We start from the raw sequence: 14,449 nt of genomic DNA, 5'->3' as shown, positions 1-14,449 counted from the left end.
GATCAACCAGTATTTCTTTATTCCTATAGCTAGTAAAAGCTGCCAAGGGCGACAACGGGCGAAGGAATGCGACTTTGTAGTAAACGTTCAGTTGAGAGTAAGCTGTTTCTGTTGTGTTGTCCCATTCTTCGCCCCTTGGCAGCTTCACAGCTTTATGACTCGTTGAAGCTTCATAAATGCATTAAAAAAAATATTTGACCATGGGTTGTAGGAACGCCCGTTAAAGGGTTAAAATGTTATTTTGGTAACCATAACAGCAGGCGATCACAATAACGCAGGCAAAATATTCTTCGTTATCATGCTTTTCAACCTGCTTTCCACATTTCTGATCTGCGTTCATTGACTGAAATATGAACGTTTCAAAACGTTGAACAGAATCATTCGTTCCAAACCATTTCTTTGACACAAGTGTAAGTACGTCGAACTCAACGTCGGTGGCGCATCCGAACTTCGCAGAGGCCAGAAAACACACGACCGTTTCGTAGTTTTGGAAAGCTAGCTATTTTATTTACAAAAAGACTAGGGAGAGACAGAGGCACCAGAAACAGTGACCAGATGCGCCTCTCAGAAGACGTTGCTTTGGGTATCAGGTTAGACTGACCCAGGGGGGGGGGGGGACGTACCAACGAGGGGTGTAGGTGCAGCGCCCCGTAAATAACATGAACTCGGTTCACAAGTCCCCGTGGCTCACATGAACAGTCGAAAAACGCAGTTCGACTGGCATCGTCAACAACATTCTCCATTACGTTGTTACACGTTGTGATATTCGCCACACAAGATGAAGTGATACTGGTCACAAAGAAACATACAACGGCTTGTTCCGACGTACACCCTGAATGAGACTGGCGAATTCTTTCTTTTCACGAGTGCACAGTTGTAGAGAAATTCCAAGAGCAGCGTGACGGCACGGCGTACTGATTGTTACACGTAATACGTTGCTTAATTCCGGAGTCCTATAGCCTCTGTTAAGGAAGACGACAGGATCGCAGGGACACGGGAGCTCGTGAGCTTCCACCCTCGATTTTCTCTTCCGCCATTACTGTCATTAAAAGCTTTGCCACCGATCCTTACGGACGTCTCCTGCTTCCTTATACACTGGTGCCGAAACCCGGGACTCGCTGGGTCAGCTTACGACTAGGAAGCATTGAGGAGGCTATAAGGACGCACCGACTCTCATCGCTGGTAAGGAAATGGAGGATCTCGATCGCATAAGGAAATTTCGAAGTCAGGCCAGGTCGTCGATAACCCGAACGGTGAACGATCTGAAGACGCTTTTGACTACGACCCCTCTTCCCAGAGAGCAACTGAAGCAAACCTTGACGGTTCTGGAAACGAAGTGGGCTACCTTGAAAGAAAAGGACCGAGAGGTTCAGGGTCTCATACCGGAGGAATTGATAGAGAGCGAGTGTAATTCCTGCGATCAATACCTCGTGTCAGTCACTGCGATCAAGTTCCAAGTGTGTTCCGCACTAGACTCCACGACCGCATCCCGATCTTTGGCTACCGCAAGTGACGGCGTTAATGCTACGGGACCTCGACGATCCTCCTCAGGAGATCGGAGTCCGTCTACCGGAGTCACTCTACCGAAGCTGCGGATCGACACCTTTAGCGGCGACCTATCTAAATGGCAGGGGTTCTGGGACCAGTTCCGTGCGAGTATTCATGAAAACGAACGTCTCACTGATGTCAACAAGCTGAAGTACCTGGTTTCTCTCGTTTCTGGGCCAGCAGCCCGTGCCATTGAAGGTCTCTCAATTAGCGATGAGAACTACACGACTGCCGTGGGCATACTTCAGAAGCGATTTGGGAAGGACGACCTTCTTGTGACCGAAAACATGGGGCGCCTTTTCGAGCTCAGGACTGTTCGGTCCAGCACCGACGTAAAGGGGTTGCGTGAGCTCCACGAGACTGTTACAGTGCGCATCAGGAACCTGGAGAGCCTAAATGTTACGACAGCACAATACGCAATTCCGCTTCGGCAGGTCATCTTGAAGAAGATTCCTAGAGACCTCGAAATGGACTTCTACCGAACCAAGGACAAAGGCAAGGACACCAACGGCGACTCTTTATCATCCCTACTAGATTTCCTGGAGAATGAGATTGAATGTCGGGAACGAGCCCGAAGGGAGGCAGATGACGTTCCCAAGCGCAGGGAGCCGACCCCAGCCTCTGCATCTTCGCTGACAGCAACCGCGTCGTCTGTCTCAGATCCAGCACCTGCAATGGCTGCCCCAAGCACTCCTACGTGTGTGCTTTGCAAGTCCGGACAGCATCGATTGGGGGGATGCACTGCTGGTTTGAGCCCTGAGGAAGTACGGCTGATCCTGCGCAGGGAGGGCAGGTGTTTCCTTTGCGGACGACGGTCGCACATATCGAAGGATTGCAGGGTAAGGCGGGTCTTGCAGTGTGATCGCTGCCATAGACGTCATCTTACTCAGCTGTGCCCCGGAGTCAACTCGTCCAGCACTGAGCAGTCCCCGCAGTCGTCTCAGTCTACAGCACAAGAGCCGTCGACGGTGCATGCGTCTACGGGAACTGTTGTGACATCTCTTTCTTCATCCTCTGCCGTTTTGCCAGGCGCGGCGGTCCTTCTGCAAACAGCCAAGGTGTGGATTGAAGGAACTGATGGCCGGAGAAGTCTCGCACGCATACTTCTGGATGGCGGCAGCCAACGCAGTTCTATTCGACAGGATATGTCGACGAAGCTCGGATGTACACTGCTTCGATCCTAAGATTTGCATGTTGGGGCCCTTGGAAACACTGCGTCAAGCTGCACGAAGTATCGATGCGTGCGGGTTATCTTGCGCAGCCAATTTTCGGCATCATGTATGGCAATCGAGGCGGTTGAATACCCCGACATCTGCTCCGATGGATTGCCTGTTCTCGATTCGCATTCAGCGCAACACGTCAAGAATATGGGTCTACAGCTTGCTGACGAGCCCTCATCTCCCACCGATATTTCATTATTGATTGGAGCGGACTTTTATTGGGGAGTTGTGACTGGAGCAACCGCCCGTTTATCAGATTACCTGGTGGCTGTTGACTCTGTTTGGGTGGACGATTCAAGGTTCAGGCAGAAATGCCAGCGGTGGTCACTGTCACATCCCGTCGGTTCATGTTCTCCATGTTGAGGTGCACAAGGAAGATACCAACGTCATCGACCAGCAACTCTCCGCCTTTTGGGAGTTAGAGCATTTGGGCATAATTGATCGCCACCAGTCCGACTCCGACGGTGACACTGTCCTACGCAAGTTCCGGTCCACAGCGCAGTTGTTAAACGGTCGTTACACCGTGCGCTTGCCTTGGAAGTCGGAAGCGCCTGAAGCATTGGGTGACAACAAGAAGCTGGCGGTCCAGAGGCTGGATAGTACCATCAAACGATTACGGAGAGACCAAACGTTGCTGGAAGAATACGATTCCACCATACGTCAGTATTTGCGTCTTCAACACGCTGAACGGGTCCTACAACAGGAGTTGGTGGCCGGGCCTCTCTATTATATGCCGCACCACGCAGTCATCCGAAGGGACCGCGAGACAACAAAGGTTCGAATTGTGTTTGATGCCTCGTCGAAGGCTCACGGTTCTCTCTCTCTCTCAACGAAGCTCTTCACGCCGGCCCTAACCTTAACCCTGACGTTCTGCAATTGCTTTTGCGGTTTCGATCTTATCATGTGGCTCTCACAGCGGATATAGAGAAGGCGTTTTTACAGATCGTGCTGGACAGTGCTGACCGAGATTGTTTGCGTTTTCTGTGGTATGCCACGACGCCACGGGCAGGCGAACCGTTGCCCCCAGTAGAAATTTGGCGCATGACACGAGTGCCTTTTGGAGCCAAGTCCAGTCCCTTTCTTCTTGCTGCCACTATACGTCACCACCTGAGAGCAGCAGAAGAAACATACCCACGCACGGCGTCCTTACTTTCCAACCATTTCTATGTAGACGACCTCGTTGTTGGTATGCCATCGCCGGAAGAGGCACTTACTGTTTACCACGAGTCGCGGCAAATCTTCCGCGACTCGGGCATGAAACTGGTTAAGTGGACGAGCAATAATGCTCATCTCCGGGCTACCTTCGACGCCGATGGGACAGGAAGTTCGACCACGTCGCCACTAAGGAAGGTCCTAGGAATTGTTTGGGATATCGAGACAGATGAAATTCGGTATCCGTTGAAGTCAATATCAGAGTTCCTGGAGCGACGGTCGAATACCAAACGATATGTACTGCAAGCAGTGGCTCGCATTTATGATCCCTTGGGCTATGTGGCGCCTTTCGTGTTGACAGCCAAGATTTTGCTACAACGGATTTGGCTCTCCAAGATGAGTTGGGACGAAGAACTACCAGAAGACCTGGTGGGAGTGTGGTCGTCTTGGTGCCAGCAGGTGCCTTTATTGTCTCGCGTCTCGTTACCACGGCGGCTCGGCGGGAAGATGTCGGAGGGCAGCATCGCGCTGCATATGTTTTGCTACGCGAGTCCGCGAGCATACGGTGCGGCCGCATACCTGTTGACGCTCGACAGGGACGGTCATTACAGTGCGGATCTTCTTTTGGCAAAGTCTCGGGTGGCCCCGGTCAAAACGGTCTCCTTACCGAGACTCGAATTAATGGGTGCCGTCATCGCGACCAGGCTTATGAGATTCTTACAGACGACGTTATCTCTGTCCACCGTACCCACTCTGTTATGGACGGACTCTGAGATAACACTCTACTGGATTTACGGATCGACGAACGACTGGAAACCTTTTGTACAGAACCGGGTGTCGGAGATACGAGCTGGTACGGAGCCTAGTCAGTGGCGCCACTGCCCCGGCAAAGAAAATCCCGCGGATCTTCTCACGAGAGGCACTTCATGTCTCCAATTGCTGAACAACAGTGTATGGTGGCAGGGGCCCTCGTGGCTTATGGATCAAAAGTCTTGGCCTCCAGCATGGCGTACTCCAGATGAACCCTGCGTCGAGGTACGAAACGAAACAAAGGCCCAGACGGCGTGCTGCGTACCCATCTTGGCTACTACTACCCTAATGGATGTTGCCAAATACAGTTCGCTCCACCGGCTGCTGAGAGTTACCGCTTGGGTGTCAAGATTCCTGCACAACGGCAGGCATACCACAGCCGAAAGGAGGGGACCTTTGACGGCCGCCGAGGTAGTTGCAGCGGAAACATACTGGGTCACAGCGGCACAGCGTCAAATTTTCGGTTCTCATCCCGCGGTGCACAAGTCCTTACAAAATGTGTCTGTCTTCCATGATGACGATGGCGTTCTCCGTTTGACGGGCCGCCTTCAGTACAGCGATTTTGAAGAGACCCAGAAGCATCCCATCGTCATTCCCGCTGACCACCCGTTCACAGCTCTTTTAGTTTTCCGGGCTCATGTCAGGCTTCTGCATGCTGGAGTTCAGGAGACACTCGCCGCGCTCCGGGAAGAGTACTGGGTTCTCCGTGGTCGTCAGGCTGTGAAGAGGATCGTAAATGGATGTCGCACTTGCCGACGAACAAAGGTTCAGGCGTGCACAGAAGTTACCGCTCCGCTACCACGAGACCGCTTGTCACAGTCCGCACCATTTGAAGTGACAGGCACCGATTTTGCGGGTCCACTGTACCACAAGTGTTCAAAAGGCGGCGGAAGAAAGTGCTACATCCTGATTTTTACCTGTGCCGTCACTAGGGCTGTTCACCTAGAGCTCACGAAGTCTATGTCTACCGAGGATTTCCTAATGGCTCTTAGAAGGTTCGTATGAAGACGGGGCGTACCCGCCACTATATATTCAGACAATTTTCGGACATTCAAGCGAGCCAGTCGCGAACTCACCCCTGCCTGGTTGTCACAGAACGCTCGGGTAAACGTATTCTTGACTGCACGACGGATCACCTGGAAATTCATAGTGGAGCGAGGAGCATGGTGGGGTGGGTTTTGGGAACGCCTGATTCGCAGTACCAAAACCTGCCTGCGTACAGTCCTGGGCCGAAGCGCCCTCCGCTACGAAGAACTCTCTACCGTTCTCACAGAGGTGGAGGCGGTGATGAATTCTCGGCCTCTGACGTATCTGTCCGAAGATCCAGACGATATTTCTGCCGTCATGCCATCACACTTTCTGATTGGGCAAAGGCTCACCGCGCTTCCGTGTGGCGAACCCGAAGCAGGAACAACATCTACAGCGCAACAGTTGAGACGACGGTGGATGTATCGGGAAGAATTGACTCACCAATGCTGGAGGAAGTGGGTTAAAACGTACATCCTCCTCCTGAGATCGGCCAACGTCTGCAAGCCCGTACCATCACACAGCGTCGCCGTCGGGGACCTAGTACTCATTGCTGCAGAGTCAAGGCCGCGAACATCATGGCCTCTAGGACGTGTGAGCCACGTAACACAGAGCCCAAATGGAAGGGTTAGACCCTGTAGGATCAACTTGCCAGGAGGGAAAACCGTAAGCCGGCCAGTACAACTTCTCTACAAATTGGAAGCTGATTGACTTGTACTTCCGCGCCGGGGAGTGTTAAGGAAGACGACAGGATCGCAGGGACACGGGAGCTCGTGAGCTTCCGCCCTCGATTTTCTCTTCCGCCATTACTGTCATTAAAAGCTTTGCCACCGATCCTTACGGACGTCTCCTGCTTCCTTATACAGCCTCAATTTGAGCAGCAGCAGCAGCAGAGCAACAGGGCTGCAGCGACACGAGCGGACCCGCACTGTTAAAATAGAACTTCACCACATAGCACGCTCCTATCCAACCACCATACCAAATGATGCCATTCTGTATCATGATTGGCTCAAATCAGGGGGAGGAGCCTACCTGGGACAAGCATAATGTGTCCGAGATATGCACCTCCTCCCATTTTCAGCAAATAAGGACACCGAACGATATCATTCGGAATGACGGTTCGCTAGGAGCGCGCTACACTCTAAAAACAGAACTTCACCGCACAGCACGCTGTTCGCCAACCATTGCCACGAATGATAGGGTTATCGCTTCTGATTCGAGGAAAGTAGTGGGCGTACTCCTTTTTGTGGCAATTTCGATATATGATAATTGCCACAAAAAGGCGTACGCCCACCTCTTTCTTCGAATCAGAATCGGTAACCTTATCATTCTTGGCAATGGTTGGCGTACAGCGTGCTATGGGGTGAAGTTCTGTTTTTAAAGTGTATGTGATGAAGTTCTGTTTTAACAGCGCATACAGCAGTGGCGCAGCCGAGCAGCAGAAATCCCCTTGTGCTCCAGTATCCAAATTTCTGGTTGCTGTGCTGCTCCGCTGCTCACCATCATCGGCATCCGTACTCGCGAGCCAGCCAGGAGTATTCTTTCGTACGACGTAAGTGTTCGGGGTTAGCAAGGGCGGTAAGTGACGGCTTGAACGTGCTGTTAGTTCTGAAGGTTTGTGCTGTTTACATCAGAAGATACGAACGCGCTTGTGATTTGCCAGTGGTTTGAAATGAGTGTTCGATCATCGCCGCGCTCTCTGGGCGTAATTCAAATGATTCCAAAATGGAAGCGGCGCCCGAAACAAGTGTGCCTTCTTTCCCGAACGCATACACTCTTAGAAATGAACTTCACCGCATAGCACGCTCCTAGCCAACCATCATCTCGAATGATATCGTTATCTGCCCTGATTTGTTGAAAACGGGAGGTGTACGCCTTTTTTGTGACAATTATGAACCGCATAAGTGTCACAAAAAAGACGTACACCTCCCGTTTTCAACAAATCAGGACAGATAACGATATTATACGAGATGATGGTTGGCTAGGAGCGTGCTATGCGGTGAAGTTCATTTCTAAGAGTGTACGCTTACTACACGGAGGACTTCTTTTTTTCTTTTTTTTTTTTTTTTTTGGCTATGGTTGTTCGTCTCCTGGGAACATTTTATCCGGATCCCTTACAAGTGCGCTTATTCGTACCCTTCGAAGTACGTAGTCCTATTGTGGTTTCACGCAGCGACCCCAGCGGCACCCATTGCGGTTCCTTCCAACGCCACCTTCATACACAAATTCGCCTCCGATGCGTCGCGCCGCCTCGTGGGCAAAGACCTTATATACTGTGCCAAACCGTGTTCGTTTCACGATTCTTTTTTCTTTTTTTTTTGTTCGGAATGTCTCTCATAATTACATAAAATGTGTATTTGAAGAGCTCTTGACCAGACGTATATACACTCTTAAAAATGAACTTCACCACATAGCACGCTCCTAGCCAACCATCACCCCGAATGACAACGTTCTCGCCCTAGATTTGTTGAAAACGGGAGGAGGAGCCTATTTTGTGGCCATTATGCACGGCACAAAATAGGCTCCTCCTCCCGTTTTCAACAAATCAGGGGCGAGAACGTAGCCATGCGGGATGGTGGTTGGCTAGGAGCGTGCTGTGTGGTGAAGTTCATTTTTAAGAGTGTACCCGAATCGACGCACTCTCACCCGGGGCGGCATTGTGAAATTAAACTTTATTGCCTCTTTTCTGCCAAATAACGGCCGCGATATGTGAAATTGTTTCTCAATGAGAACAATGTATTTTCTGTCCCACTTTTCCTCTTCTTCTCCTTCTTCTTCCTTGTACTGGTTTTTGGGTCTTCCTCTGTTTTGAGTGCTGGACGAACCTTTCTCGTTGTAGTAACACAGTCCATCTTTACAGACACCGTCTCCTCGACTGTTGTACTATAATAATTGAAAGCAAAGCGTCACTGGACATATCTTTGTGTGCACAAACGCCATCGTAGCTGTAGCTATCATATTGGCAGTCTATCGTGTGGAAAAAGAAAGATAGCGTGCGTTCTTATTACGAACCTAGAGGGCGGAATGTCCCAGAACATTCTACCTGTGACTGCTTGAACTATACGTCAGCTCAGCGGTGCATCTTTGTCGTTACACGTATAATAAAACGTAAGTAGGATAATGTAGGTTATCACTCACATCGCACGAGATGCCATTCTGATACTTTCCAAGTTTCCACTGTCCACGCATCTGGCTGTAGTAACTGCAGTCGACCTGGCCACTCTGCAAAATAGCGTTTTAAAATTGAAGTTGTATGCTACGCGAGAGTAAAGTATGTTATATCATACGCGCAATGCATGTAGAGTTATCCGTGATGAAAGGGGATACATGAAGCGCTCCGGTGCAAAAAGAAAAAAAAAAGATAATGGTGCTTTGTACCGACTGCATTGCTTCACGTGCTTGACGAAGGGAGCCCACGACCTAATCACCCATTCACCCATCCGTTCCAATTCCATTCCGAGGAATGAAGATTTGTGATAATTCCATTCCTTTCAATTCCTCGGAATGAAAAGGTATATGGCCAGTTCCCACTCCTGTAATGGCTTGTTAACCCCATTCCATTCCTTTAATTCCACCAATAAAAGAATTAGGACCAGTAACCGTACTCGCTGGCCCAGCAGTGCTATAGAGGAGATTGACATTACCCAGTAAGTAAGGAAAAAGCACAAAGACAAGGTTGTTTCACCCTCCTCCTCCTCCTCCTTTTCATTGGCATCATCATTACGGGAGTTTTCCACTAAAGTAACTGGTGCAAGCGATATGGGGTTGCGGGCCTCACACTGGTGAAGCCAAAATCTCCATTTTATTTTTTCTTAAAACCAAACCAAACCATCGCCCTTGACCGTGTGGCACCCAGGCCATTACATTCCAACTCCATTCCGCCTGCGAAAAAACGCCTAAGTTCATTCCCATTCCATTCTCAGGACCGTTTCCGCCATTTCATTCCAATTCCATTCCGGGCTCTGATCATTGTGGAATGATTCCGGAATCATTCCAACCCCGGAGTGGCAACTCCGCAACCGTAGTTGTAACAGCCGCGCGCTTGGGAAAGATGAAGGGAGAGAGGTCCGTGCTAAGCCATTCCGGATACACTGAAGAGTCTGTCGTGATCCACACTCTTAAAAATGAACTTCACCGCATAGCACGCTCCTAGCCAACCATCATCTCAAATGATATCGTTATCTGCCCTGATTTGTTGAAAACGGGGGGCGTACACCTTTTTTGTGACAATTATGAACAGCATAAGTGTCACAGAAAAGGCGTACGCCCCGCGTTTTCAACAAATCAGGGCAGATAACGATATCATTTGAGATGATGGTTGGCTAGGAGCATGCTATGCGGTGAAGTTCATTTTTAAGAGTGCAGGTGCACGGTTTCGCGGAACTCACGGACAACTGTTGCCTTCCCATTGCGGTTATCGTCGCAGCGCTTGTCGGTCGTGCTCGTGTTGACTGTGCAAGTTGCATGCTGGCTGATAAGTCGATATAGTAGTCGAGGTGATAACCGTTCGGGAACAAAATTAAGTTGCGCACTACATTAGTAACTCGTTGTGTGGTAAGCACGACTGCTGCGACGAAAGCAGAGACGAGGGGGCGGCTGCCCCCCAGATGAGCTCTGGATGCAGGCCCCCGGTGCATGGAAATTGAGCAGAGTACCTGGTGATCAGGAGTGTAGTATCAGGAATATTTCTACACAACTTGCATGTTCACTTTTATGAAGTTTGGTTACTGCAGAGAGCGCCTTTTTCTGCAGTGGCAACGAAGACTCGTTATTTCGCATGCACATGTTCCGTTCTTGCACATGTTCGCTTTTTTATATATATAACCAAACTTCAACTTGCCCCTGCCTGTGACGAGGGACTTCCGACGCCCCAGAACGAAAGGCAACGCTCATGGCGCATTCCTCGCCCCAGCATGTGGCTCACGCCCCTTCTAATAACACACTCTTAGAAATCAACTTCACCGCATAGCACTCTCCTGGCCAACCATCCTCTCGAGTGATATCGTTCTCTGCACTGATTTGTTGAAAATGAGAGGCGTACGCCTTTTTTGTGACACTTATGCTGTTCATAATTGTCACGAAAAGGGCGTACGCCTCCCGTTTTCAACAAATGAGGGGAGATAACGATATCATTCGATATGATGGTTGGCATGGTCGTACTTTGTCTAAAAAACTGCACAGAGTGAAAGCAGGGGTTTCACTCTACCTAAAGATGTGGAAGACTTTGTGTAGCTGAAGCGCTTCAACTATTTAAAAAGCGGATCAAGGAGGCCAAATTAGCTCATCTCTCTCTCCTTCGTCTAATACGTCAGCAAACGTCACTCGGCTACAGCAAACGGGGCAGACTCATCCCCGAATGACGTTTTGCGTCGTCAACCAATCCTGGTCTCCCACAAGGTCAGCCGCGGGAGAGGACCGCCGAACCTGTTTGCTGTCGCATTGCTGCGACTTCGTGGCTGCGGAGGGGTTTCACTTCAAAGAATAAGTTGGGTTTATAAAATAATCTCCTTTCTGTTCGTGAAGAATGCAGCAACATAAGGGCCAGTTCTCACTTGGCGACGCCCGATACGTGGCGTCGTGAGCGGGCGGCGGAAATAGAGGAGCATTTCCGCCGCCCTGTCAGCACGCACGATTTTCATGTTCCCACCACAGTGTCATTCTGTCGTCCACAGCAGACGAGAAATCAGGAGGCGCGGCCTTTCTGCGTCATCTTATTGGTCGCCAGCTGTTGTTCTCGGCAGCTCTCGCCGACGCCGTGAAAAAAGTTCGGCATGGCAGTTTTTTTTTACTCGACGTCTCTCCTCTCCCGACTCCGGAAATGCGCGTCTATTTCCGCCGCCCGCTCACGACGCCGCGTCGGACGTCGCCAAGTGAGAACTGACCCTTAGGGTCAGTGGCCCGCAGGGTTTCATGGCCCGCACGAAACGTCAAAATGACTTCGCTTCTATCGTTGTGAGAACTTGGAGGGCTGAGCATGTTCAAGAAATAATGCGCAACGCGTTTTGTAATTACTGCGCTAGTACGTCGTTGTCGACCTCCGTAACTTAAGGAAAGATATTTCTCAGTTAAATGAACACGTTCCTACTGATACATCATTGCTCTTATCTGCGCCCCTCTAGAAACCCTTAAAGGGGTTTAGTGCCCCTTTAAGGGTTTCTAGAGAGCGCGCAGATCGAAGTCCGCTCTCGCGCTCTAGAGGTCACCTATAAGATCCCCCAGACCTTCGGGTTGTCTGTGGGCATTAAACTTATTATTATCATCATTATTGCGGAATAGTTTATCTTATCTGTTGCGCAATCAGCCGCAGCCAAAGACGAAAACATTTATGGAGACAGCTTTCACTGCCCCTTTAATAACCCTGTCACAAGGGCAGTCTTCAATGACCATTGAAACCAACGCCCACTTAAAATGCGCGCAGCGCCGCCAAGCGTCTAACGCGTCAACTTCTCAACAAGCATTGGATCCTATGTTTATCAAGCGTATCAGACACATATGTACATGGACAGTGAGTGTTTGAATGCGGCATGATCTGTGATTGTGACCAAGTACTGGGGAAGGCCATTCCATTCAACGACTGCGCGTGGGGAAAAGGAAAATAAACACTGAGATGTAGGTCCATTGGTGGGTTCTAGGTTCAATGAATGACCCAATCGCGGGGACACATACGAAGCAGGCAAAAGAAAATGAGGTAAAATATGGACAACAACCAGGAACTAATGAAACAAGCAAAGGCGAATGTATCTTCTGCGGAGGTCAAGGTCGGGAAAGTCCATAAAAGGCTTAATAAGAGAGATACTAGAAGGGTAATGGTAAGTATTAGTGATAATACTTAGTGATTAGTGATATTTTGATAGTGACAGTGATTAGTGTTCAGATGATACGCGTTTCACTTACTGCTAGTACTAACGTACTTTGAAGAGTATCTTAAATACTTCTTAGAGTATTTAGTACTCTACTCAAACTGCTTTCAGTTTTGAGTATTTTATATACTTTATTACAAATACTTTTTCCGCGGAGCATTTAGTATCTTATTTTATATACTTCTGCGCAGTTTTTTGTACATGTTAGTTCCTGGGCTTGGAGAGCCGGTTGTACGTTTTGCGATGTATATTGTCATGAAGCGAAATGGGTCGGCGAGTCGTCGAATAAACAGTAAACGGTTTATTAGACTACTCGGTAGCAAAAGCACGAGAGTGATAGCTCTCTGAACACAACTGAGTCCAAAGAAAGAATGCTCCAGTCTGGAGTGCACAAGCATTTAAGCGTCGCACCGAAAAGTCTAGAAACAGCACCTGCAGCAGGCGATGTGTCTGGAAGCTTCTTTCTTCTTCTTCAGCATGCGCCGGGATGAGATGTACCGTTTCGTGCCTGCCCTGGAAGTTTCTCGAAGATGATTCGTGGCAATATAGTGAGACAGTCCTTCTTTGTAAATACCGTCACCTTGGATGGGTAATGTATTTAGGGGCCTCCTTCTGATGACAAACTGTAAGCGACTGTAGGTTGCTATTTATTTATTTATTTATTTATTTATTTACTGCTCAAGGCCCGAAGGCATTACAGAGGAGAGTGGGTTATTACACACAAACACAATATAGAAAGGTAATAAATACAGGTCAGTATAAACGCAACAGTACACAAAATACAAAATACCAAGCAATTAGATAAATAACACTAAAATAAATCACATAAGTCACAATAAGCCACATAAATAACAAAATGTAACATTGTTATGCAGTACATCATATATATCACAATCAATTAGAAAACTCCAGAATAACAAAGACGGTTAAGAGCATCAACTGTTTACTATATACATTAAAAACAAGACTTTCGTGCAATAGGCTGCACTTCTTCAGGTTTGAGGACCTGTTACAAGTGTACAGGTGTACCTACCACTTGTAACAGGTCCTCGAACCTGAAGAAGTGCAGCCTACTGCACGAAAGTCTTGTTTTTAATGTATATAGTAAACAGTTGATGCTCTTAACCGTCTTTGTTATTGTTGATTCTGCATCGCCGGAAACTTGTGCATTGTTTTTCTTCACGTTCTACGAGAAAACTCCAGCAAAGTAATTAGTGCGTCATTGAACTTTGAATGGTCATATATGTCAGTGATGTTACCTGGAAGGCGGTTCCACTCTTCCGATGTACGGGGAATGAAAGAATGAGAACAGGCAGATGTTTGGCAGGCAGCAATGCCAACTTTGTGTTGATGATCTAAGAGAGACGAAACATAGGAAGGAGGCCGTAACAACTGAGCGCGTAGCGCAGGAATATGATGGTAAACTTTGTGAAATAATGATAGACGAGCAAGCTTGCTCGTCTATCATTATTTCACAAAGTCATTATTATTATTTCATTATCACTTCCGTCACTAGCCTCTCGGCGTAAACTAGTTTACGCCGAGAGGCTAGTGACGGAAGTGATAATGACTCTTTCATAAGGGTGACACTAGCAGCACGGCAATAGTTGTGGGTAATGAAACGTGCGGCATTATTTTGTATGAGCTCGATTGAATTGATCAAAGAACTAAAAGAGGGATCCCATATGGACGCAGCGTATTCTAGTTTAGGCCAGACTAGTGCTTAATAAAGTAACAGTTTTAGTGGACGAGGAGCTGCGGAAACATTCCGTCGTAAGTAGCCTAAAGTAGGGCGGTTAGCGTTGTTCATAACGGAATTAATATGGAGCGACC

At 48.6% G+C, this 14,449-nt stretch overlaps 2 protein-coding genes across 2 annotated transcripts; both read left to right on the top strand.

Moving 5' to 3' along the window:
- Window positions 1–1,190: 1,190 nt before the first annotated feature.
- On the top strand, window positions 1,191–3,693 carry LOC135400666 (uncharacterized). Its single transcript, XM_064632496.1, has 2 exons — window positions 1,191–2,712; window positions 3,068–3,693. The coding sequence occupies exons 1-2, from the start codon at window positions 1,191–1,193 to the stop codon at window positions 3,691–3,693; spliced, it is 2,148 nt and encodes a 715-aa protein (XP_064488566.1).
- Window positions 3,694–3,809: 116 nt separating this feature from the next.
- On the top strand, window positions 3,810–5,735 carry LOC135400665 (uncharacterized). Its single transcript, XM_064632495.1, has one exon. The coding sequence runs from the start codon at window positions 3,810–3,812 to the stop codon at window positions 5,733–5,735; it is 1,926 nt and encodes a 641-aa protein (XP_064488565.1).
- Window positions 5,736–14,449: the final 8,714 nt, after the last annotated feature.

The sequence above is a fragment of the Ornithodoros turicata genome, chromosome 7, assembly GCF_037126465.1.
Source record: "Ornithodoros turicata isolate Travis chromosome 7, ASM3712646v1, whole genome shotgun sequence".
Lineage (NCBI taxonomy): Eukaryota > Metazoa > Arthropoda > Arachnida > Ixodida > Argasidae > Ornithodoros > Ornithodoros turicata.
Note: the sequence above shows the minus strand (reverse complement) of the source record. Positions and strands in the feature narration are given on the sequence as shown.